At 40.2% G+C, this 23,898-nt stretch overlaps 2 protein-coding genes across 2 annotated transcripts in view; both read right to left on the bottom strand.

Annotated features, from left to right (window-relative positions):
• Positions 1 to 6,160, bottom strand: part of SMYD3 (SET and MYND domain containing 3) — a 414,779-nt gene extending 408,619 nt beyond the window's left edge. The window contains exon 1 of the mRNA XM_086744446.1: positions 5,907 to 6,160. Coding sequence (XP_086600572.1) covers positions 5,907 to 6,145 — 239 coding nt within the window. The 5' untranslated portion in view covers positions 6,146 to 6,160. The remainder of the gene's footprint in view (positions 1 to 5,906) is intronic.
• A 6,926-nt stretch (positions 6,161 to 13,086) lies between these two features.
• TFB2M (transcription factor B2, mitochondrial) lies at positions 13,087 to 23,876 on the bottom strand. Its single transcript, XM_086745628.1, has 8 exons — positions 23,544 to 23,876; positions 22,618 to 22,706; positions 21,538 to 21,691; positions 20,987 to 21,135; positions 19,382 to 19,471; positions 18,083 to 18,145; positions 16,607 to 16,758; positions 13,087 to 14,041 (listed from the first exon to the last, which is right to left on the bottom strand). The coding sequence occupies exons 1-8, from the start codon at positions 23,866 to 23,868 to the stop codon at positions 13,855 to 13,857; spliced, it is 1,209 nt and encodes a 402-aa protein (XP_086601754.1). The 5' UTR covers positions 23,869 to 23,876; the 3' UTR covers positions 13,087 to 13,854.
• Between the last annotated feature and the right edge of the window lie 22 nt (positions 23,877 to 23,898).

Raw genomic sequence — 23,898 nt, 5'->3', positions numbered from 1 at the left:
GTTATGCATCTTGAAGACTACTGGAAATCTGTCTGGAACTTTGACTGTCACTGAAGGGACATGAAACACACCATACTTCTCACATCTTAAAAATGTTATTGCCAACAAACTCATGGCATCAAGTCATACTGACCAACTTTAATTAATTTATATATAGGAAAATAATTCTTAGAGCTACCATATAAGTTTAACAAATTTTTAAAACTGTTATTCCAGTCCATTAACAATCATGTAAATATAGTAGTTGACAAAAGAAGGAAAAAAGCTTTTTATATGAGCAAACCATAAAATAGGGGTATTGTTTCATATCTAAAAAAAATATAACTATAATACTTAACAATCTTCATTTGATGAGAATTCATTGCAAGTTAACAATCAAAAAGTGGATCATCAAATAGTAGTTTTCCACATTTCAGTATTCCTGTAGAGCAAAATACAAGTATACTAGGAACACCTAGAGCAACAAAACAATATGTTTTCAGGAAGCTAGCTTAGTTTTAAAGCTCTCTCTATATTAACCAGCAACAGAAGCATTTTTCAGAGATAAATGAGGAGACAGTGTAGATTTTATAGCCTCATGCATTACTGGAAGTCTCATATATGCTAAACTTCTCTCTGTGTAAAGCAAGAGCATCCCTTAGACCATACCTCCTAATCACGCAGCACAGCTGGACACAGCAGAACTCAGGTGCTCTGCTAATGGAGATGCTCTCTTTGGCTCTTAAGGAAGTGTCTTAAGTTTGTTGGTGAATGATGGTCATGGAGAAATCCCCACTGCTACAGAGCCAAAATAACCAGCTCCTCTCCCCTCCTGACCTCTCAATTGCCAATGAGAGGTACACTTGGAGGGTAAAGGGCTAGCTATCCTCAGGCAGAGCTGCACTAGTCCAAGCCAGGGCCACAGTGGTATGAAGGATCACACAATCACAACCATTCCCCTTGTCACTCTCGTTCTGAATCAAACACTGCTTCTATCGACTTAAAATATTCCATACTGTGGTTGTAACATAATGGTATTTTTGTACCTTCAGGATGCCATTAACCTAGGCACTCCATACTTTAACAATGAGATGCCAACTTTCATTATTATGACAATGACAATAATAATATAATGTAATAATAATAATAAACCAGCAGCTAATTTAAGAGTGCATCTATGCTGAAGCACTGAATAGCACTGAATGCACAGTCCTGAATGTAAAGGTGCATCCATTTCACTATTTTTAAGTCAGGTGAAGTAGAGCAAGGAGCATACACTTGCTGGTCTGTGTTTAGCACTTTGTAATTGCCCAACTATTTACCAAATTCTTGGTTATATTTCCCATACCACAGTAGCGTCTGCTGTCATGGCTAGTTTACCAACAATCCTAACTTAGATGTTTTTCCTCTCTCTAGATATGTTTACAAATGCTGCAGTCATACAAAAACACATTCATACTTCCCCTTATTCCATTACCAAAGTCTGAACTGTAGGATCTGTAACTGATCCTACCCAAACAATGTATTTTATTTCATAGTCTACATATAATGTTGTACAGTACCTCCTAGACTGGGTATATTTTCAATTCAAAATCTGAAAGTCAGACCAAGCAATGCCATCACCACCATGGACCTTGCAGGAAACTCAATCAGCAGGGATTAATGGCCGATAGAGCACTGAATACACAAAGGAAGAGAGCTGCCAAGCACTGAGATGCCACTTGTGTGTTCACTTATCAGACAAAGAACATCTTTTAAAACCATGTAAAGATTTTACAAGCTGAGCAAACTGAGCAATACCACCAGATAAAACAGGCAGCCTGATAAATCAGTATGTCCAAGCAAACTTTGCAATGTTAAATTGTCCTACATTAAAAGTCAGTACTGATTTAGGATTATTTTGTTAAATGGAAAACTAACTGGCTACATCCAGATTTTAACAGAACTTCTAATATGATCAGCTACATAAAAGCAAATTCTAGTAAACCATAAAACTAAGCAAAAAGGAATATTAAAAATAGCAACAATTAATGGCAGAAACTTAAAATTTGGCATAGAAAGTTGAGACTATCAGTATTTTCTGATCTATTCTGATATAATCTATGACCTCATATAACATTCACTCTAAACATATAAGCAACTCAAGTATTCCAGTGTTTGCAGTACTTTGATTTTTTAAGGAAACTAAAAATGCAATCATCACATCCATTTGACTATAGTAACCGCAAGCCTGGCTTCTGACTCTAGCAAGAAAATAGAGACTATAACCAAGACTAAGATCATTAATCACCTGCATTAATAAAATCCACAAGGAAAGAGCAAGTATAGCTCCTGTGAAAGGACAGGCCTCCTTTTTTAACTTGTCTGAGCACTGTGAGGGTGTCAACACGGGTATGAATAAAGGGCACCCATTCAACATAACATCATCGCGGAAAGGCTAAATTAAGCCACATGGACAGGGATTGGAGGAAAGGTCATTTTAGAGACTGATAGCCAGGTAAAGGATAGAGAAGAAGAAAAAAACAAAGTGTAATAGTCACTTTCCAGAAAAGAGAAATGTGATGGAAGTCTCTGGGGATCACTGGCAATTAGCTTTATTCACCATCGTTATCTATGTCCCGCAGAATGGAAAATACAGTGAAATCTCCCAAGTTTGTAAATGAAACCGCTTTCTTTACCCCCTCAATCCTGCTACATAAACCTGTACTGAGCTCTACTGCCACTGACCCTACCTTAAAGAGGTACTAAAACATGGAAGAAGCTATACAGAAAATCTTTCATTAATAAGAGAGGAAGAGTCTTTTCTGTTGCTGTCCCTAGTAAATTGTTGGAAGAAGACGCTGGCCATCCAAATCTTGTCAGACTTCCATAAAAGCACAAACAGCACATATGCAGCCAGGCACTGACCCTAGCACTACAGATACTCTTTCGCAAAGAAGGTACCATCATGCAAGAAAATATCATGCATTCTCTCAAGACACTACTCCTATAAAAGTACACACTGCCACAAACACTTTTCTTCTTTATAAAAATTTATATATTCGAGCAAATCCTTACTCTGCATCCTACTTCAGGACAGTATTTTTTTTTAATTGATAATGGAATGTAATTCAAAACAGCTACGCTATCATATTAAATCAGCTACAGCAGAATATTTTACCTAGTCTTCTAAAAAACATGATGAACCTATTCATTAGAAAATACAGGATTATCTCTGAAGTAAGAAGAAATCACGAAAGGGAAGACAGTTACCAAAATTTGCCATATGGTCTACATACAACATAGACCTAGTAACACTAACCAAAAATTGTAACTTCACTACACAAATAGTACCAACACCCCAACAAGGTAAGGAAGGGATGTTAGTCTTTCTACTGGTAGATGCACTAACTATAAACACTTCAGTATTTTAAATCCATAATATTCACTTTGACATAAGACTAACCAGAAGTACTGCACTAGCCAAGCTTCCCCTCTCTGAACCAGTAAGCTTCCCCTCTCTGAACCAGTGCTGCAAACTCTGCTCCCAACAGCCGTCCTTCAGACCCTCACCATAGGGTCTCAGCCAAGGTCACAGAGTAGGTCAGCACTATAGCAAGTCAGTGACTCCAAATCCTGACGAGACCATGCTGCCTCTCAGCAGGTAGTCCAGAAATAAGATACTCTGCACATCATTACCCATCTTCTGGCTCACTCAAGCACTTCTCACACAGCCAAAAGCTACATCCAACAACATTTACTACTACAAGTTGAGAGACAAAAGTAAGTATAGAAATACACTTTACAGTATAAAGCCTCAAACATTAATTTTATATGTCATAAGATTGCTAAAATGCTAAATCAATTTCAAGCAGAAGACCTCTTTTTTTTTTTTTTTTTTAAATTTGTGTTCCTATACTGCCACCTAAAGATCAGAGTGAAAAACAGGAACAGTAGCAGACTGATTTTTAGTTGTAGTGCTGGAAATAAGCAGTAATGTTTTCCTCATACCTGGCTTTGAACAAAGACCACACTGCATATTTAATGAAAACAAGACTCATGAAACAGTTCAATTCCACATCCCACTTCAGCACTTCATCCCACTTCACTATTTTTCTAATTTCCATACATTAAAAAAAAAAAAAAAAACCAAACCTGTGTATGGATATATGTATCACTAATTTAAAAGTCTGTTGAATAAGGACACACTGCCTTTAATTAGATGAATAAGAAGAAAGTCAGCTTGCACAGTCTTGATCTATAAACTCTGTTTAGCCACGGTATATTTTGCAATGGAAGCTAGATTGGTAGAAAAATATTTTTAGCTTATTTAATTTTTATTTAACTTTTAAAATTTAACTGATATCACTATTTAGGGGAAAAAAAAAAAAGACAAACTTTCTCAAATGCATAACCTTTCATGATATATCAGTTGGTAAAACCACTATTTCTCCCAACAAACCTTGCCCTGGTTACACTTTCTAAACACTTCAGGTATCTTTTCATTCCACCTGTTGCTGCACTCAGCCTGTTTTCTGAATTCTGCAGTCTCTCATGACTTGAAGTTTAAAAGGTACAAGCAGTCACCACACCAAAGGACTCTGATGTCCTGAGTTAGACTTCACAGATATATTAGCTAAAAACAGGGGGGGGGGTTTGTTTGTTTGGTTTTGGTTTTGTTTTTGTTTTTTTTTTAATATGCTGAGGTTAGATGCAGGTGTGTCCTGGAACATATTGTCAAACTTTTCTCTGCGAAAATGAGGAACATATCACTTCTTTAAACAGAAGCTGAGATGCCCTGTAAGGACATGAAGCAAAACACTGGGAATGTTTCAATAAATAAAATATTAAAAAACAAAGGCTAACAGTATTAAAACGTCTCTCTTCAACCCTTTGTAACGATACATGGGTTTTGGATTACCTACCAGTATTTCAGGTATTAATATAAAGATCTCCTACAAACAGTTTGATCACAATCTATCTTGCTGAAAAATTGCTTAAAAGGTAGGAAACAGTTATCTGGAGTCTTTTTTTAAACAAATACAGAGAGTTCCTCTGGGTTTGTCAGTTTCCACTTGTACACGTTTGGGGGAAAGCAGCAAGCATTTATTCAGCACGTCTCAAAACCACGTGCTCCTTACATAGGAGAAACTTGTGCTGGTGATGGGAAACTCAACCACCTCACGCTGCCTGCTTCACGAAGGCCGGTGCCCAGCAGCGGCCATCACCCCTACGAATGGCCAGGGCCGAGCGTTACTCAGCAGCGAGCGGCGCCAGGCTCACAGCCACACGGATGGTTCCCCGCGGGGTTACAGCGGATGAGAACTTTGCCCTCACCACAACAGCGTTTCGAGCAGGACGGGGGCGGTCACAACCGTGCCTCCCGCGATGGCGGCTTCTCACCACGGCCTGTTATCCCCCTCCCCAAACCACCGCCGTCCGGCTCAGGCCTTCGTGCCCAGAAGCGACGAGCCGCTCGGCCCAGCCCGGTTTCGCCGCTCCTGCCCCGGCCAGGCCACCGAAGGCCTCCGACGGGAGGCTGGCGCCCCGGGCACCGAATGCCGCCGAGCACCGGCACAGCAGCGAGCCGCCTCTGGCACCGCCGACTCCGGCGGCCAACCCCGGAAAGCTCCGCCCGAACATCCCGCGCCCGGGAAGAGACGCCTCGCCAGGAAAAGCTTTTAAAAAGCCCTGGCTAAACAGAGCGGCAGGAAGCGACAACTCCTGCACCTCAGCCCTAGCGGCAGCTGCCCGCCCGCCCCCGCGGCACACGGCCGCCCTACACCCGCCACAGCCGGACCCCCGTGCTCCCGGGAGAGACAACCCGCCACGGCCGCGACCCCAGCCCAGCGCCTCGACGCTGCCCCGCCTCAGCGGAAGGGGCGGCGCTGGCCGGGCGGGGCCGGCGGGAGAGGTGGCTGCGGCGGAGGCGACCCGCTCGCCGGTACCTGCGCAGGCAGCGCTCGCACACGCCGCCCAGCTGCTCCTTGGTAACGACATAGGCGAAGGGCTCGGCGCGGTAGAGCAGCTCGCCGGGCCACAGCCGCCGGCGGGACCGGAGGCCGTTGCCCTTGCCCGGGCTGGGGAACCGCTCCAGTGCCGCCAGCTCCATCCTGCCGCCCGCGCCGCCACGGAGAGAACGCGGGGCCCCGCCCGCCCCCACGTGATGCGGCGCTGCCGCCGCCATCTTAACTCAGGGTCGGGGCCGCCCCCGGCCTCGCTTCTTCTGCAGGGGTCCAGGAGACATATTTAATGCGCATTTTTCTTAGCGTCCCTCGCCTGTACTGAAAGGCTGGGGATAGCCCTTTGCCTGAAGTGGCGGCTTAATAAAACATTTCCAGTAATGCATCACCTTGCAATGCCAAACAGAATAAAGTTAACAACTTTTCTACTAATTGCACCACGTGCAGCCAATTACAAATGGGGGGGTGTGTTACTTTGTAGCTCTATAGGTTGGTTTGTTGTTTTTTAAGGGAGTGAGGCAGTGAGAAGATGTCTAACTGTAAATCTCATTAACGGTAAGACGGGAAATGGTGCTGCAGCCCTTCTGGCACCTGCATCTGCTGCAGCCCGGCCTCCGAAGGAACCTGAAGGAAGAGGAGCTTCCAACTGGCACAGTAGCCTTGTCCAGCACCATTCCTGCTTCATTTCCATACCTGGCCAGCCACAACACTGACACAGAAATGGAAAAAAAAAAACATATGAAAATAAAAGTGGCATGAGGACATGCAGCGGTTGCATACTCACAGCTTTGTAGCATCAGAGCAATGATGTGAACTTTGGCAGAGGCAGGAGGCACCCTCTCCCCTTGGGTGGGTGGCCTCCTCAGCCCCAGCCCAGGGCCCTGTCCTCTGAGGGGCTGCAGGAAAGCAGAGAGCCCTCTGACCAGGGCGACTGAATGCAGCAAATCCACTGCATCCTTCAATAGGGAAAATCATACTCCTTTTGTACCACTACCCAAAGGTTTGTCAGTGACTTTTCTTCACTGATGCAATGCTGAAACCAGTGCAGAGAAGTCAGATCTAAGGTAGAGGCTTAATTGTATATAAAACCATTCATTGCAGAAGATTATATACCTTTCGGTTCGTTATCTTGGTCAAAATATTAAACAGTTTCGTTCACAAAGGAAGAGACACTATAATGATTCTGTCAAAAACCATCCCGAAACAGAACATTTTAATTACGAGCTAGCATCTGGGCACACTTGTGGATCTCATAAGGATCTGAATACAAGACGCATTGCTGGGCCAGGACCTGCTCAGCCCCTGAGCTCCAGCAGTGTTGTATCTCTGGGAGTGCACGCTGTCCACCAGCTGCATTTTGTTACTCAGTCAGAGCCACCAGTTAGAGGCACCAAAAAAGTGACAGGGGAAAAGCAAACCACTTGCACCATTAACTAAGAGTACCACTCTGAAAAGGTGATGCTCAAAGACCACAAAATTATGAGTGCTTTCCATCTGGGTCTTTCATAGCTTTCATTCATTTATTTATGAGATTACACACATGATGCAGGCTACATGTGCTAACTGCAAGTAGTCTTAGCCTTGTTTTCCTTATTATGCCTATAGAGGGAGTTAGGGCTTGTATTTTGGAAAGGAGCATTGGACTGTCCTGTCAAAGAACACTGAGACAGACCTAGCAGTTCTTTTAAACAGCTTTCCATTTCTAAAACACACTCAGTCTTGGTCTCAGTAATGGTTATTTCAGTCTGCAACTGTTTTTACCCAAGCTGCAACAGGGTAATCAGAAATTACAACATGCGTATCCAAAATACTATTGGGAAAAACCAAGGAACATCAAATCATAGGATTCCCAATGAAAAATATACTCTGACATTCATTTAAATGCTGCAGGGACATAATTAATTACCAAAAGAACTGACAGAAATCTGGCTGACAGTCAAATAGTTATGCGTATTGCTATGCTTATCTTTAGTTCTCCTAGCAAATTTTTTAAGTGTTCAATTACAGTGATATTGTGAGATACTCAAGAATTATCCTTAGCAGTTATTAAAATATTAACTGACTACCTCTGCGTTAGGCTTGTATGCTTTACTCCTTCACCTATTTGGTCTGCTGCATCTCCCTGTCTGTACTGTTTTATTGAGTTTCTAAGAAGGCATTGCCGTGAACCTATTAACATAGACAAACACGGTAGTAACAGAAATTAATGTCTATCTCTTGGGTGGGTAAACTTAAGAAATGAACGGTCAAACAATATACAAAAAGCATGAAATTAAAGTCCTACTCATGAACTGCAAAAAGCGCACTCAGTGAAGGGCTGTTATGAATATACAATACCAAATGTAGCTTTCATTAATTTTCTCCGTTTTCCAAGTCAGGTTTCCTCATTCACATGTCCCATAACACAACAAAATCTCACACAGTACAAAAACATTTTCATTGATGCGGTATTGGATATTTCAACATCTGTAAGAAAAGCCTGGAAAGCTGATTCTGGATTTCTACCTTACAGTTTATAGATTGGTCTGCCTAGGAGGGCCATTCGACACAGTCTTTGAGAAATGGCAATCAACTGAACGTCCAACTCAGATGTTTTTTGAAATGTTAGTGAATTTTCTGAAAAGCATAAAGATACTATGGCTACATATTCCAATAAGGGGTCATTTAGCACTTGACTATATTTAGTTGAATTAATCCCTTGTTGCAGTTTAGCCCTAGTCACCATGCGGTTTCTCACTCACCCTCCCAAATGTGGTCGGGGAGAGAAATTAGGAAGAAAGGAAAACTCGTGGGTTGAGATAAAGATAGTTTACTAGAACAGCAAAGGAAAACTACAATAATAACAGAATATAAGTATATTAAAATGTACAAAATGAACAATGCACGATTTCTCACCACCACATGTCCCAATGACCAATACAGCCCATCCTGAGCAGTGATCATGGAAACGAAACGGAGCAGCAAGCAAAATAGGGAAAGGGAGCCAGCAAGTTATAGAGAGTGATGCCAGCATCCAAGAAAGAGTGAAGAGATGGAGGTGGATGGACGCAACCTCCACTTATATACTAAGCATGATGTTTACAGCATAGAATACTCTCTTTGACCAGTTTGGGTCAATTATTCTGTCTTTCTCACAGTTTCCTGCACCTGCACGTTAGCAAGACCTGGAAAGCTGGACAGTGTTCTTGGTCTCATTAGCAACTCATAACATTAGTGTGTTTATCAACATTCTTCACATACAAAATAAAAAATACACTGGCTACTGAGAGGAAAATTAACTCCATCCTTGCCAAAACCAGGACATCCCTGTTATTAGAACTGGGTTTTTATACGACCAAGTCATCCACTGACCCAGGCAAGTCAGACTTCCCAGTAGCTATTTGAAATGCATGACACATTCCAGAGAGAAGCAGCTGACAAGGCATGTAATGGAGGCACTTTTGTGGGAAACATCATTTAATTGTGGCTGATACTGCTGAATTAGTCATACTTCCTTATGGCCAGTAGGTGAGAACCATAGTGGAAGTTTAGCTCTTCTATCTCAAGACATCATATTTTACAATATGAATTTACAGAAATAATTGCAGTAATGAAACAATCCAAATTCTGCTCTTTAGTCATAAATGTGCAATACCCATTCCAACCAACACGGCACAAACCTGAATTTTTCTGGGAGCAAAGTAGAGCTTATAATACAAAATGTTAAATTTTGGCTTACTACAAAACCTGTGTCACTAATGGCACAGAATAGCTATCAAATAATTAGTTGAAAGCTTGTAAGCACAGACAGATCTGTTATGAACACGTAGGAATCTCTCAATGAGGTCTCTTCACTTTTAATGTTGGTGTGCTAGGTAAAAATGTAAAATTAAAAAAACCTCACTGCAGAAGAATTTAAAGCACAAAATCATAATAAATTTCACTCAGTTACGTAGATTTTACTTGTTGATATTTTACTACAAACTTTACAAAAATTTTCTACTTTTGAGTCACTTCACTAATTTCCTTCAGATGGTAGAAAAAAGCTTCTGAAGTTCATCAGCGTATTTTCTTAGCTGTTTGTCTGTTTGGTGTCTGGTCAATAGGATCAACTACATGAAGTGTTAAAGTCTGGCTTACATTATGAATAATTGACTGTTCCATTTGGTGTATCTTAACTACTCCTAACTTCCTTTGGGTTTCGTCTGCTTGCTGCGTGTTGTGTTCTATCAGCTGGGGACAGCCCGTGTGTCTATTTTTAGCAGTGACATGTTAAACCACATACAGAAGGAAAGACGCAATAGCTATTGAGCAAGGATACAATGTGAGTGAATAAACATCTCCTGCTAACTTGTTGTCCTTTCTGGAAAAGTTACCTGTTATTTCAATTTTCTCAATGTTTACAGAAAAAAAAAAATGGTACTGCTTTGGTAATTAAAGGCTTGCAAAGCTTAGATTGGAGTTTTCAATCTACAACTCCAAAGATTGCATTTAGCCTGCCGGAACAATTAATTCAACATGTTGCTGAGGAAGCCTCAGGTTCTTATCACACTTACACATCTCAAACTACTCCACCCAATCCGTTTCTTGAGTTTTATGTTGATATTTCTATCAACATTTATTATCATCATTACCTGCAAGGCTAAGCTATAATTATTACATGTCCAATGCCGAACAAGCCTAGTAGCCAGTATATACACATTCCACCGTAACAACCCCTTATCACATCATTTACTGTGTTAATTAGTACAAGGTCGCACAGCCGCCGTCTGGATCAAAAGCAAAATATTAACTATAGAATCCAACTTGACTGCTCTCCTAATTCCAAGCGGCAAAATTTCTCATTAACTGGGAATCATGAGGACCAAGTTTCTTTCTGTTTGTGTTTGCAATGATTTTAATAGGCAATTGCCATCACAGTCACGTAATTTTCTTTCACAGGCAGATGGATGGCACAAATTATGAGGGCCGTTAGAAGAGACTTAGCACCTCTGAAGTTACAATCAATATACAAACTATGACACACTGGTGCTTTAATATGGCATGCCAAAAGCCATTTTCTTGGCAGCTCCTCTAAGAAACAGTATTTGAAGAGTGGGAGCAATGCTTAAGGGTTCTACTTGACAGGTATGTCATGTGGGGTTCATGTTTTAGTGGTTCATGAATTAAATGAGTTTTTGGGGGGAAAAAATAAAAGAAAAATAAAAGAAACCACAACCTCAATCTGGAAATAATTGAAAGGAATATGCTATACTGTGGACTTTCTATTAAGTATGTTGTACGCATGTTGTAACCTTCATCTCATCCAAGATCACAAAGACAGGAAAACATAGGAAGAAATAAATCTGCTCAAAAGCTTGCAGCTAATGAATGTAATTTTAACACTCTATTAATTATATCTTGTATATAAATAGTGCCATAACACAAAACTATGTAAAAAACCCAACTGAATTGTGCAGAGTTTTCAAATGTTTGTGCTGTCAAAATACATTTTATTACTTACTGTATCTGGCACAGTAACTCACTCACAAATTAATGTACGTTCAGAAACAGGAAACTTTGCTATCCCACCATGACAGAAAAGTAGTTCCTGTAAATCTTTTGGTCTCAAAGTCAGCGTGAAGATCTTATCCTCTGAGAAGCTCTAGCACTTTACATTTTGAGTGAATATGCATTTTTTTTCTTTGAATAGCATTTTTTAGGGTGATTAAACCCTAAGTATTAGCCTGAATTTATATACTGTTTTCCTAATTGCAAGTTTTGTCTTTGCATTTACATGAATGAAAAATTACTGAAGACACGTTGGCTCAATTTTCCATTAACATATTGAGGAATATGGCAAAGGCAGATAGGCAAAAGAAAGCAACACAAGTACTACAGAGTTGTTAAAAATCATAACAAAAATGCATGAGAAATCTTTATATACAATTTAAAATTTCAGTGAAAGTTTGCATTCACCATTATCCTACAGAAGCTGTAAACCTGCAACAGCAGGAAGTACTGAGTGCATAGCATCAATTAATCAAATCCATAGACCAACTTCAATTTCACTCCCCCATATTTATTCACTTACACCAGTAATGGCCACTTTATTTTCCCCACCTCTTCCATCAATACCGAAACCATTTTTATAATGACAGCAATTGTTCTTTTCATTTCACATCTGTGATCAGGGCTAAACACATTGCTTATTCTTAGGCTTAACAGCAGAGTTCTGGTTAGCATTAGATCTCTTTATTTCAAGTCCCCCGTTAAAAAATATTCCTTCCACTTGCAGACTCCTGCTATTACCTTGGGACTATCTGCATTGGCTCAGTAAATGCTGTTTTCCAACAGCATTAAAAAAAAAAAAATCACAGCAAATAATTTTCTTTTCTCCAGTTCATGTTTGAAATGTTATCAGCACTACAGTTAAATAAGTTTATATAAACAATGGAGGTCTTATATTTAGGCATTGACTACTTTTCCTGGTATGTTGATATAAGACAGCATGCTGCAAGAAGAGCAAGGTATTTGATTCAAGGTGGTGGGGAATCAGCCCACAAGACACTGCATTCTTGTAGACCAGCAAATAAGACAGTTGCCATCTACTGATACTGAAAAAAGGTGGAATTGCTTCTGTTAATGCAAGTTTGCCATTCATGGTGAATTTATAATGCAAGTTATTTGAAATAGTAAGATATGTAAACAAAAAGCAAGCCTCAAATCTTCATAACCTACACCAGAACACCAGTAACACTCTGACACAGATTACAAATTAAACCTCAGGCTTTCCAGCAGTTTAATCATAATAACATTACAAAGGCTTAGCAGCAGTTTAAACAGATAGCTGCAGCCTAGCTAGCAGAGTGAACTGCAGATGCTTGAAGTCAATTCTTCTTCTGCAGAAGGAAATGCAGGAGGAATACAGAATTCTTGTCACACCTATACCTCACACTATGCTTAAGAAATACAATTCTGTGTTTGCATTGTTTTAGTCGCTGCTGCTTTCCAAAGTGTGAAAATAGCTCAGCCTTTACCAAAAAGGCATTTCATTAACTCATGCTGTGCTAAAAAAAAGCATATTTTTGCAACAGCTCTTCCCAGAGGAGGCAGTATCGAACACAGAACCAGTACAGCCTGCCAGCACTATCAGACAACAACAGAACAGTTACATGGTAAGACAGGAAGAGAAATGAGGAACAGGTTATGGCTAAAAAGAGAATTTTAATAGCATATGGTTTTGAAGTAAGTTATTTTGTACATATAATACACATTAAACAAATACATATTGACAAAGGTTGCAGGTAAGATGATTTTTTTCCCTGAACTGTTTATTCAGCACTGAATGTTCCAATGACTTTGTTTTTAAACTTAAAATAAGATAAATCCTGTACGCACACAGGTGTTCATATATTGTAAACAAGAAAAGGCTGCCCAGTGTTCTTTTCAAATTTTCAAAAGAAATAATTGTTACAACTTTTTTCCCCAGAGACGTAACAATCTTTAGTTAAAAAAAAACCAACTAACTCTTAATTGATGTTTTATCATGCTGTCATTACTTTGTCCTCTATTAACCCACCACTATTGATTTATTAACATTATGTTGACTTAGACTGCAGATTCAGTGGTTGCAAAGACCTATGGTTTTGTTTTTTTTTTTCCAAATGTTGTAAATATACAGCAGTGTAACAAAAAATTTCATTTAAGTGGTAGATCCAAAAGCAGCAGGTCACCAATATGCTCCTGGAAAAGATGCAAAGTTTGTGCATTCTAGATAGGACTGCGATCAAATAACTGTGAATCCATTACTTTCATCCAGTGTAGAAGGGCTCTTGTTACTTCCTAGATTTACCTTCCTGTTTGGACAGGAAATTATCTAGCTAACAGTATGATCGATTTTATTTAAATCATTTCTTATCAAAGTAATCTTCCAGAAGCAAAGGTGATCTTCCAAAAGACATCAGCTTCAGATTTACAAGTTTATGTTCCTTATACTGTCCAAGGCTTCGTCATGGAACCAGGTTTCAGCAAACATATTAGAGTTTTGCAAAGTCTCAAAAAGACGCCTATAGTCTTCTGGGTATAAGTCACGTGTTTCAGCATTTTTTTGAATTTCTAGCTCTTTCAGTAATTTGCCACCATTGTCCAAGCTCCATGAACTGAAACAAACAAACAAAATCATAACAGATCATTTCTTTCTGTGAAAAATTAAAGAGTAAGAAACAGTATCTGAAGGTCCATTTCACTCTTTCACAGCTTGTAGAAGAAGTTAACATCTTCCTACAACAAAAGTTATTTTCAGTGCGTACTGCAAACAGGAAAAAACCTCTGCTAACAGACACAGACAATACCAAACTACATAAGCTGCCTCATTAGATGGCGAGTGCCTTCCCTCCCTCCTCTGGCCCAACTGCCTAAGCCAGTAACAGGTATCACAGCTGTCGTAGTTCAGCCCTGATCAGGACCAGACTACGCAGTCTCTCTCTCACTCCCCCCACCTTCTGAGAGAACAGGGAGAGAAAATATAAGGAAAAACGGCTCGAGGTTTGAGATAAGGACAGGGAGAAATCCTTAAAGTTACCGTCATGGGCAAAACAGACTCGACTTGGGGAAAACTATTCATTTATTACTACAAACAGCAGGATAATGAGACAGAGAACAAGATAACCTCCCCCCACCCCTCCCTCTTCCCAAGCTTAACATTATCTCTACTACCTTCCCCCCCCCGAGCGGCACAGGGGGGAAGAGGGAATGGGGGTTGCAGTCAGTTCATCATATGTTGTTCTACGCCGCTGCTTCATGGTCGGGGGAAGAACTCCTCACGTTCCTCCCCTGCTCCATTGTGGGGTCCCTCCCACGGGCCACAGTCCTTTGTGGAACTGCTGCGGCGTGGGTCATCTCTTCCACGGGTGCAGTCTCTCCAGAACAGCTGTCCCAGCGGGCCCTCCACGGGCCACAGCTGCCTTCAGGCATCCACCTCCCCCGGTACGGGGTCCTTCACGGGCTCCAAGTGGATCTCTGCCCCTCCGTGGACCTCCATGGGCTGCAGGGGGACAACCTGCTCCACCATGGTCGTCACCACAGGCTGCAGGGGAATCTTGGCCAGGAGCCGCATTACTCCTCCCCCTCCTTCTGAACTGACCTTGGCGTCTGCAGCCGTTCCTCACAACAGGCTGGTAGATGTCTCTCAGGATCTTTTTTTACATCTTATTCACTTCTCATCTCCTTTCCACTTCTTGCAGCTGGGCTGGACCGAGTCGGGCCCAATCGGCTGCCTGGCGAGAGGCCAGAGGGTGAGGCCTGCAAGGCCCATGAGGCTCGCGCCTCCCCCTCTGCGCCTCTGCCCCCGCTCAGCTCCTTCACATCTTCTCTTCTCTCTCTCTTTTTTTTTCTGTTTTCCCATTCTTAAATACGTTATCGCAGAGGCGTTATCACGAGACATTCTGCTACCAATCGGCTCGGCCTTGGCCAGCAGTGGGTCCGCCCTAGGCCTGGCCAAGTCCCCTGAACAAAGGGGAGCGACTTCTAGCAGTTTCCTACAGAAGCTACCACCTTAGGCCCCCCCTTACTAACAAAACCACGACAACAGCATAAAAAAGGGTTATTCTTCAATGCCTAGGAAATTAAAGCCAAGCTCATCTTCAAGAAGATGATTCAGTATAGCATGACTTAGTGTGACTTATGCCTCCTAGGTATTTTCTTCTGTTTATGAACAGATGCGTCCACTGCCTCCCCATATACATCAGTGCTATGAAAACTAGACCTTTTATAATTGTGCACGTACGTTAACTATTTGCCAGACAAGAAAAGGGTGTATAAATACACAGAAGATGTACATTAGAAGCCTTCAAGGTTAGCTCCCACTTCCCAGCCAAAGGATCGAGTGCAGATTAGGTACACCACTGAGCTTTAAGAAAGAAATCCATTAAGGCTCTTTGCATTTGTCTTTGCTAACTGAGTTACTGGAATTTATTAGCTTGTTTTGTTTTTTTTTTCCCCTCTCTCTGTTTTCTGGAAATTAACTTCCATAAACCACTACCAGCAAATGAGAACTATATTTATTATTTTCATTAACAAGTTGAAGTCAATGCTTTCCAGATTGCAAACACTTCGCATTTATGGGAAATGGAAATCTACTGATCATAAAGCAAGTGAATAGCTCCAATGTAATAGCAAAAAGAATAATTAAAGAGAGTTGCATAATTGGTAAATAAGTCTAAAGCCTAATTTTTTAATTAGATCACAGAAAGCCATTTGAGGACATCCCCACTCCACCTTCAACAACATTCAGCTGTTTTCAGCAGCATTACTTTAATGTCCATTATAAACTTTTTTTCAGCTTTTAATTTCTGTACCTGCAAAACTCTCGGTGACTTTATTATGATGTCTGTAAAGTGAGTGAAAACTTCTTGTGGATATGTGACCTCGCCTCTACTGGAGGTACATACGATTGCTGCACATCTGCATTCTCAATATTTGTCGGCCCTCCTGTCAAACCTCAAGTTTTTATCATCTGTGAATACAGGCCAGAAACAGCCCCCCGAAATATTGTATTGTGGGTTGCAAAAATGAAATCTTCTATTCTACATGTAGATAATTAATTTAAAAAAAAAAAAAAAAGCTGTATTTCAGCTACAAATAAATACTGTTTTGAGAACATATTTTAACATTTTCCTATATTTCTTTGAAGAAAAAGTATAAAAACTGTAATTTTTCTTACTTACTTTAATTTATCCGTAAGTCTAGACTTGGGTTTAGCAAGACACTGTTTCACCATGAAAATAAAGGTAGATGAATTTGTGGGCTGCAAGCCTCCCGTAAACAGATTTTGCTGAGGAGTCAGTCGTACCAAACATAAATGGTCATTTGGCAACCACTACAAGAAAAACAAAACAAGCCACTGAAAAGTCATTTTTAAGACAGCGTCTGTCTTTAGCTAAGAGTAACTGTTTCATCTGTGACACCAGTAACATTTCTTAAAGGGTTTTAGAAGTCTTAATGAGATTATTCTGTTGGACGCTGAGGCTTTAAAATTTTGTTCCAGAATGAAGATTCCTTACCTCTCCCCAACCCCGAAACATAAAAGAAAATCAGAAATAAAACAGACATACTATCACTTCAATTTTATTTTTTAAGACTGAACTTTCTTAGTCAAAATAGGCAACACAGGCTTGATGTGAGTTTTCAAAAGATTATACGGCCTATAGTGTTCCGATAGTATGAAAGGTATCAGATCTACCTGCCTTTTGTACATAAAGATGGAATTATTTGAGTGCAACACTAAGACAATATTGCAACTTGAGGATTTTATGAAATTGGGAAGGGGTGGAGTATTTAACTGAAATAAATGTGCTTCTGTAGTGGCAGCAATGATCTGTCATCCAATAGATCTCACTATTTGTACTTCTCCTCAGGCTGTCACAATAAGTCTTACATGATCCACCTGATACTCCTCTCTACATGGCTTTACAGCAACACACCTACCTGTCTAAGGCACACAGTAATTTATATTTACTTTTACATTGTACGGTCACATTTCAAACAACACTCAATACACTACCCTAGCAGTCTTCTAGAGAGAGTAAAATCAAATATTAAGTAAACATGCTTTTATATTATTGGTATTAAATAAAAATATTCTTATATTATATATTATATTATACAAAGTTTATACAAACACTTTTCTAAAAGATAAAAGTAAAGTATTTTACACATGGTATTTTTCCACTTCTCAAATGTCAGCTTCAAGACTCACACTTTTCAGCAATTAACTAGACATGAAATCTACACTGCCCATGTGAGTAACCATTTTAATGAAAACCAGAAGCATACCAATATTAATTGTGACAACATTTGTTTTGTTCAAGCAGGTAGATGTGACCCTGTTAGTAAGTTATTTTGAAAAATACTTCATCTGTTCACATCCCTTTATGCTATTTATTCACTGTATTTTTTTTTCCATCATAGACAATAAAGATACCAGTTTATTTTAGTTTCTAAGCTAACGCAATTCTTCACCCCATTTCTGATGCATCTACATGCTGCCCATAAGTTTTAATTAGAAGAACACTTCTTTAAAAATACACTATTCATAGCCAAAACATGTATGTGTAAATGCTGTTAGAAAATTATTTCAACCTGTAATTAAAAGTGGTTTAGCTGCATCTCCAAAAGGAGAAAAATGCACACAACAATCTTACCCTGCTTTTTGGTACTGCCAGTCCTCCATTTTTCAAATTAGTTACAAATGATGACCAAGGTTCCTATGGGGGGAAGCAAGTATATCACAGAATTAAAGTGCTTTGTTAGAATTTGGAAAAACATTTTACCATCAATCCTGTCAAATTAGAATTTTACCCTAATTCTAAAATTTACTTTAAAATAATGTAAATATATTAGGACTGGAAAAAAAAAAAAAGTAAACTAAGAAGCACACAAAGGCCAGACTGAAAACGTTACTTAATCACATTCTTGACAAAGCATCTGAGTAGCACTGGTAAGTTACTTAAAATCAAATAACTTGTATATATTACCATACATTAGCGGGGCTACCTATTGGTTTCAAGTTCAAAATCTGAACCAAAGCTGAAAACTGACAGCTGACCATAATAGCTGCTGTACTGAATAAAAAAAAAAAAAAAAAAAAGTGCCACCAGCTCAATAACTAGTCTTCTGAAGCAGCTACAAGCAGATGTATAGCAAACACTGTATGACCAGTGCATGTGTATTTAATAGGTTCCTTGAGCATCATCTTATTCTTCAACTCCTTGATATTTACCTTAATATATACCTTGTGGTATAAGGTATTTGGAAGACAATAGATAGTGAAACTTTCAATTTTAGATTAGCAAAACATTTAAACTATGAACGTAGGTTCCTAGAAAAACAGAGCACAAACAAAGATAAATCTAAAAAGCATAAAGTAAGTAAAAGTTGATGGCCATGTGCTCATGTGGAGGTGGGAGGACATAATTAAAAAACTTTTTAAAACTAAACCATAGCATGTTTAACAAGGTAAGATAGTTATTGACTAGCAGGAGAAGCAGGCCTGCTTGGAACTTAAAGGCACCATGAAAAACATATTTCTACTAAACACAGCTCAGGAAGTTGAAAGCGTACACGATGGCAAAATGCAGAGGACATAGCAGACTATGACATATTGGAATAGCAGTCTTCTAGTCCCACACAACCCTTACACCAAGATAGAAGAGACTTATCTGTTGCGCAAACATCTCCTTATCTACCAGCTTCTGAGAATAAATGTTTTGGAGTAGAGTGTCTTGTAATGAAAATACTGACATCATAGTTAATAATGATGCTGCTCAAGTGAAAGAGTTTGGCACAAAACGTGACTGTTTATCCAGAAGTTTTCAATACTTCTCCAACTAATTTAAACATCAAATTAGCTCCAATTAGTTTACGATAGTAAAACACTATAAACCCTTTTCTAAAAACACGTCCATAGCATTAGACCATGTCAGCTGGTACAAAAAACTTACCATGTGCAGTAGCTGAATTTCACATCCTACTTGCCAAAGTACAGTAAGTGCTTGGTAGGCCCTCACTTCCCCCGGCTTTGCTGTTAATACCTAACAAAATGGCAAACAAAGAGCATTTTTGTTGCAAAAACTAAGATTGCTTCTTTATCTAAGCAAAATCCTTATATATATAAAAAGTGGTAAGAAATTCATAGTTAAATCTAAAATTTCAGGGTAAAGTTACATTAGGCCTCAAATTATTTTAGTACATCTTGTCAGAATACATCATTAGAAGATACTATGGGCATCTAAGTACTTCTTCACAGCAGTTATTTGGATAACTGAACCGTGTAGGAATTTCCAGCTTATACTTTCTGCTCCCTTTTAATACAGAGAAGTTTCATACAGAAGAGAAACAGGGATAAAATTCTGTGTAAAAACCATAACATGGACAGACTTATCAGCTCACACTGATAAGATAATATTCCCAATAAGACATACAAGAAGAGTAAGCCAAACATCAAGTGACCTCACTGAACATTACACAGCTTGCACAGTCATCGTCCTGATCAATATTACAGACTGGACAACTCTTAGGGCAAGAAAAAAGGAAAACTTGTGGTTATTCTCAAACAGGGCAAATAAAGAAGTAAATTGTAGCAGAGAGATTTAACTTCTCATAATACATTGAGAGCCTCATCATATGATCAAGCAACAAAAAAGAAGGTAACGATTGCTGTTACTTAGGTACACAACTCTCATTTAATAGGGCTCACAATAAAACAAGAAAACTTAATAAAAAACACAGTGACTGCATTAAATGAATAGGCTGCCCCCTATGTGCTCAAAAATCTGGCCACTAAGAACATACCATTTAAGTGGATATTTCAGTGGTGCCCAACCTGTCATTTCACAGACGAATATACTTAAGACTTTTAATTTTTCTCAGTAGGGTATTAGCCACAACACAGGTTGTGGAAGCACACCTGGAAGTCTTTGCTTACTTCAAGTAATTAAAGGATTGTGGCTCTGTATGAACCTCACAGTTTGAAAGAAGGAAGAGGTACCTTTGAACTACAGTTCTAGAGGTTTGGGACAGCGTAAATTAGGAACATATAACCCAGAAAGCAGCTCTGCACCTTAGTGTACAGAACCTTAATAAAAAGATGTGTAAATCACTCTTATTTCACCTCATTTTTTTTTCAATACTGCATACAAAAGTGGCTCAAGAGGGCAAGTGCATCTCACCGAGTACAGTATTTAGCAACTCTGAAACCTCTTCATGAAGCATTTTGAATTCAGTCTTCATTGACTATTACCTGCAACTAGTAAACAGTTTTGCTGCAAAAGTACATTACAGAATTTAAGCACCTCACAAGTTTCAATGGAAAGCAGCTAGTTTGCTGCTGCATATCCTTCTCAAGAACCAGCCTTCGTGTTTGGAAGATTTGTGGTTATGTGGCAACAGAATGTTTCTTGACAGTGCTATTACTGCAAGAAGAGAACAAGTAGGAAACAGACAAGACAAAACTTCTGGCAGAAGAAGAAATTCACTAGCAAAAACATTAACTATACAATATAAATGCTTCTGTGTTCTTTACTACCTGTAAAATCTCTTACACATACCTTGTACTCTTTTTCACTCATAAAGATGTTGAGTTCTACTCTTCCGTATCTGTATATGGAATTGCATTCATACAGGGCAAAAAGGAGCCTCCAAAGCATGTTCCTTTCCTTTTTTTGTGGCAAGATTCCAAAAACTTTCACAGGTACATCTGTTTCAACAGTGTGTAAAAGTATCTTTAACATTTTGCAATATGTAGACAATCTCATTAATGCTCACGTCTAAACTACAAACAATTAAGAAAAGAAAGTCTGTCAGCTCATGTTGTTCAAGAACGAATACAATTCGAGCTTTAGTCAAAGCTGAGTCCAGTTTGCATTAGATTAAATCTTTATTAAAGACAAGCAAATAGCTGAGATTTCATATTGCCACAAGGGTTTTTTTTTTTAAGCTATCAAGAACCTAAACAAAGCTGAAACATAGGAAATAACATCCCTGAATCCAGCATATATATTAAATTGAATATATAGCTCAAGCAAATCCCAAAGATTTTCCCAAACAGCCTGTGCACCCTTCAAATGTATTTGTAAGATGTGTGATCATAGACATATACCTGCCCTCCAAGGAACTGCTGCTACACCCATGGTGTCAAAAAGGTTGTCAGAACACACGGCAGGTGGTTTCACCATTCCAGTCACCAAAGGATCCAGTCTGAAGAAGTCGCCATAGATTACCTTTAATTGGCCATCCAGGCTATTCTCTAGGGACTGAATAAAATTAGTTTCAGTTGAAGAAATCTGTCTTGCAAAACAAACTGAACAAAACAAAACAAAAAAATATTCAAGCACTACCTAAAATGGTTACTCAGTCAACAAGAGTCAAATCTCAGAGCTGCTTCTTATAGCTGATAAAAAAAATAGTTTCTTTCATTGTGCAGGGCATTGTGACATTTTTGTGCTGCTCAACTCAACTGCTTTAAAACACATTCTTAAATTAGTAAGATGTTATGCAGGGTTTTGCAAAAAACAGCTATACTCAACTAAGCAAACTACTGCATTTAATGATTTACAACTGGAATTCTTCACATATGCAGAGAGAATGCCTCTTATACACATTTTAGGTCAGCTTAGAGTCTTTGGTTTCAAGCGTCTACTCTACAGCACTGTAACATAATCCCTCCAGTACTTCTGCAGCTCTGTGTCTGACCACCTTTGAATCCTCACAAAGCCAAGGTGAACAAGAGAGGACAACACATGTAAGCGTCTTAATATTACAAATGTTGTAATAGAATCAGTTGTTGAACAATAGATTAAATAATACCATGAGATAATCAGAATAACCAAGACTATTTTTACAGATTTCTGAAAGCTACATAAGGACATCTTGCTTAAACATACACAACTACAATGACTATGATTAGTATTAGCCTCAAATCCGTGCATGAAACTATTCATAGGAGACTATGAATTCCTGCATACACAAAATGTCAAATCAATTGATTACAAAATAGCCTGTTGCTGAATGTACAATGTAAAACCAAACACCACTATTATTAAGCGTTATTTCACATGCTACAAGTAACCATCACTGGCTAATTCCTTTTTCATCCAACAGTTATTACACAACTGTAAGTTAATTTATTATTTTCCCTTTAATTAAGTTTTAGAAATAGGCTACCAAATCAAAAGTGTACCTGTAAGTTTGGAAGAAAGGCTGAGTTACTTTCTAGAGCTACCACTCTAACACCTGCATTGAGCAGAGTCCGGGTCAAGATTCCAGGACCTGACAGGGGAAAATTAAAAAAAAAAAAAAAAAAAGAAAAAGAAAAAAGAAGTGCATTTTTTTAAAGTGATTTCCTTTAGCGATTTTCCCAGCACAACACTTGGAACATATCACCTTCAACAGAGATAATTTGTTTAAACACACTTCAAAACAAGAGTTAGTAAAGAGATCTACACACAGCCTGCCTGAGATTGCTCAGTGAATTACACCAAGCACAGCATTACAATTAGAAACTGAGGAACATTAGATACAATGTTTCAAGTGTTTCTACTGCTTTTTCTTCTGCCAACTGAAATATACTTTGAAACCTTACCTGTATTATCTCTACAGGTAAAATACCCTCTACAGAAATGTAAAAAAAAATTTCAGTAACTGCAGAGGGCTGGCTATGTAACAGCCTTAAGCATGCTTTTACTGACAGAAGTAAAGTTTACCTACAAAACCAAAAAGTATTACCTGGTCAGAAATCTACATCTCTACTAACTCTATATCAAAGTTTTACCACCAGTGACTCACGTCTCCAGGCTGAGCACTCGCTCATTCCCTCCAAAGCTCTGTATAAATGCCAGCCCCGCCGCCTGCCTCACAACGGCGCCGCCAGCCCCGCCCGAAACCCCGGGAGCGGCAGGGCCCCGTCCCCTTCCCTCAGCACCACCACCTCTCCGCGGCCCCGGCAGAGCGGAGGAGAGCAGAACGGGGCCCGTTACCGCCGGCAGCGAGGGCGGCAGCTCCCACAGACCCCACAAGGTCACCGGGGCACGCCGAGCAGCGCCGCGCTCCGGCGGCCCCGGGGACGGCGAAGCACCGGACGGCAGCGAGAGCCCCGGGGCGGCTTACCGGGCGCGCACTCCAGCAGGACGGGCTGGGGGCCGGGGCTGGCTCCGGCCTGCAGGCAGCGCTGCACGGTGCGCGCCAGCCGCGGGCAGGCGATGAAGCGGCGGAGCGGCACGCCGGGCCGCTGTACCTGCTGCACCAGCCGTTCCGCCTCCGCCGCCTCCGGCACTCGCAGGCCCGGGCTCGGCCACTGCCCCACCGCCCGCCTGGCTGTCGCCCAGCACGGCGACAGCCCGCAGAGCAGCGGCCGCAGCCCCGCCGCCAGAGCCGCCGCCAGGAGTCGGCGGCAGCGACCCGCGGCGCCCGGCGGGGCCTGGCCTGCGAGCATCACCACGCCGCCACCGGCCCCAAGCGAGGA

This window comes from Chlamydotis macqueenii, chromosome 3 (genome assembly GCF_036417535.1).
Source record: "Chlamydotis macqueenii isolate bChlMac1 chromosome 3, bChlMac1.mat, whole genome shotgun sequence".
NCBI classification, from domain to species: Eukaryota; Metazoa; Chordata; class Aves; order Otidiformes; family Otididae; genus Chlamydotis; species Chlamydotis macqueenii.
This window is presented reverse-complemented; position numbering and strand designations above follow the sequence as displayed.

Bases quoted from the DNA above. Each gene is read 5' to 3' on its own strand.
- TFB2M (XM_086745628.1), bottom strand. From the start codon at position 23,868: ATGCTCGCAGGCCAGGCCCCGCCGGGCGCCGCGGGTCGCTGCCGCCGA. The intron at 19,472-20,986 runs GTATGTGTAAGA...CCATTTTGTTAG, and splicing joins TGAGTGAAAAAGAGTACAAG to GTATTAACAGCAAAGCCGGG. The intron at 16,759-18,082 runs GTAAGATTGTTG...TTTTTCTTGTAG, and splicing joins TGGCAGTACCAAAAAGCAGG to TGGTTGCCAAATGACCATTT.